Source organism: Corvus brachyrhynchos, unplaced genomic scaffold, assembly GCF_000691975.1.
Source record: "Corvus brachyrhynchos isolate BGI_N302 unplaced genomic scaffold, ASM69197v1 scaffold499, whole genome shotgun sequence".
Taxonomy (NCBI): domain Eukaryota; kingdom Metazoa; phylum Chordata; class Aves; order Passeriformes; family Corvidae; genus Corvus; species Corvus brachyrhynchos.
In genome coordinates this window covers 531,692-532,060 of record NW_008239771.1, presented here as the reverse complement: position 1 = coordinate 532,060, position 369 = coordinate 531,692, and the positions used below count along the sequence as shown (strand labels likewise).

Below are 369 nucleotides of genomic sequence, written 5' to 3'. Positions count from 1 at the left end.
CGAAGGAGCTGGACCCCGAGAGCCCCGACGAGATCGTCCTGGAGGAGAGCGACTCGGAGGAGGCGAAGAAAGAGGGAGGCGCGGAGGACTGGAAGAAGCGGGAGGAGAGCCCGGAGAAGAAGCCGGGCCGCAAGAAGAAGACGCGCACTGTGTTCAGCCGCTCGCAGGTCTTCCAGCTGGAGTCCACCTTCGACATGAAGCGCTACCTGAGCAGCTCGGAGCGGGCCTGCCTGGCCTCCAGCCTGCAGCTCACCGAGACCCAGGTGAAGACCTGGTTCCAGAACCGCAGGAACAAGTGGAAACGGCAGCTCTCGGCCGAGCTGGAGGCGGCCAACATGGCCCACGCCTCGGCGCAGACTCTGGTGGGGA

At 65.6% G+C, this 369-nt stretch overlaps 1 protein-coding gene across 1 annotated transcript in view; it reads left to right on the top strand.

The window, feature by feature from the left end:
* LOC103621485 (homeobox protein HMX3) overlaps positions 1–365 on the top strand; it is a gene marked incomplete at its 3' end in the record, with an annotated part of 2,736 nt that extends 2,371 nt beyond the window's left edge. Inside the window, exon 2 of the mRNA XM_017742915.1 lies at positions 6–365. Coding sequence (XP_017598404.1) covers positions 6–365 — 360 coding nt within the window. The remainder of the gene's footprint in view (positions 1–5) is intronic.
* Positions 366–369: the final 4 nt, after the last annotated feature.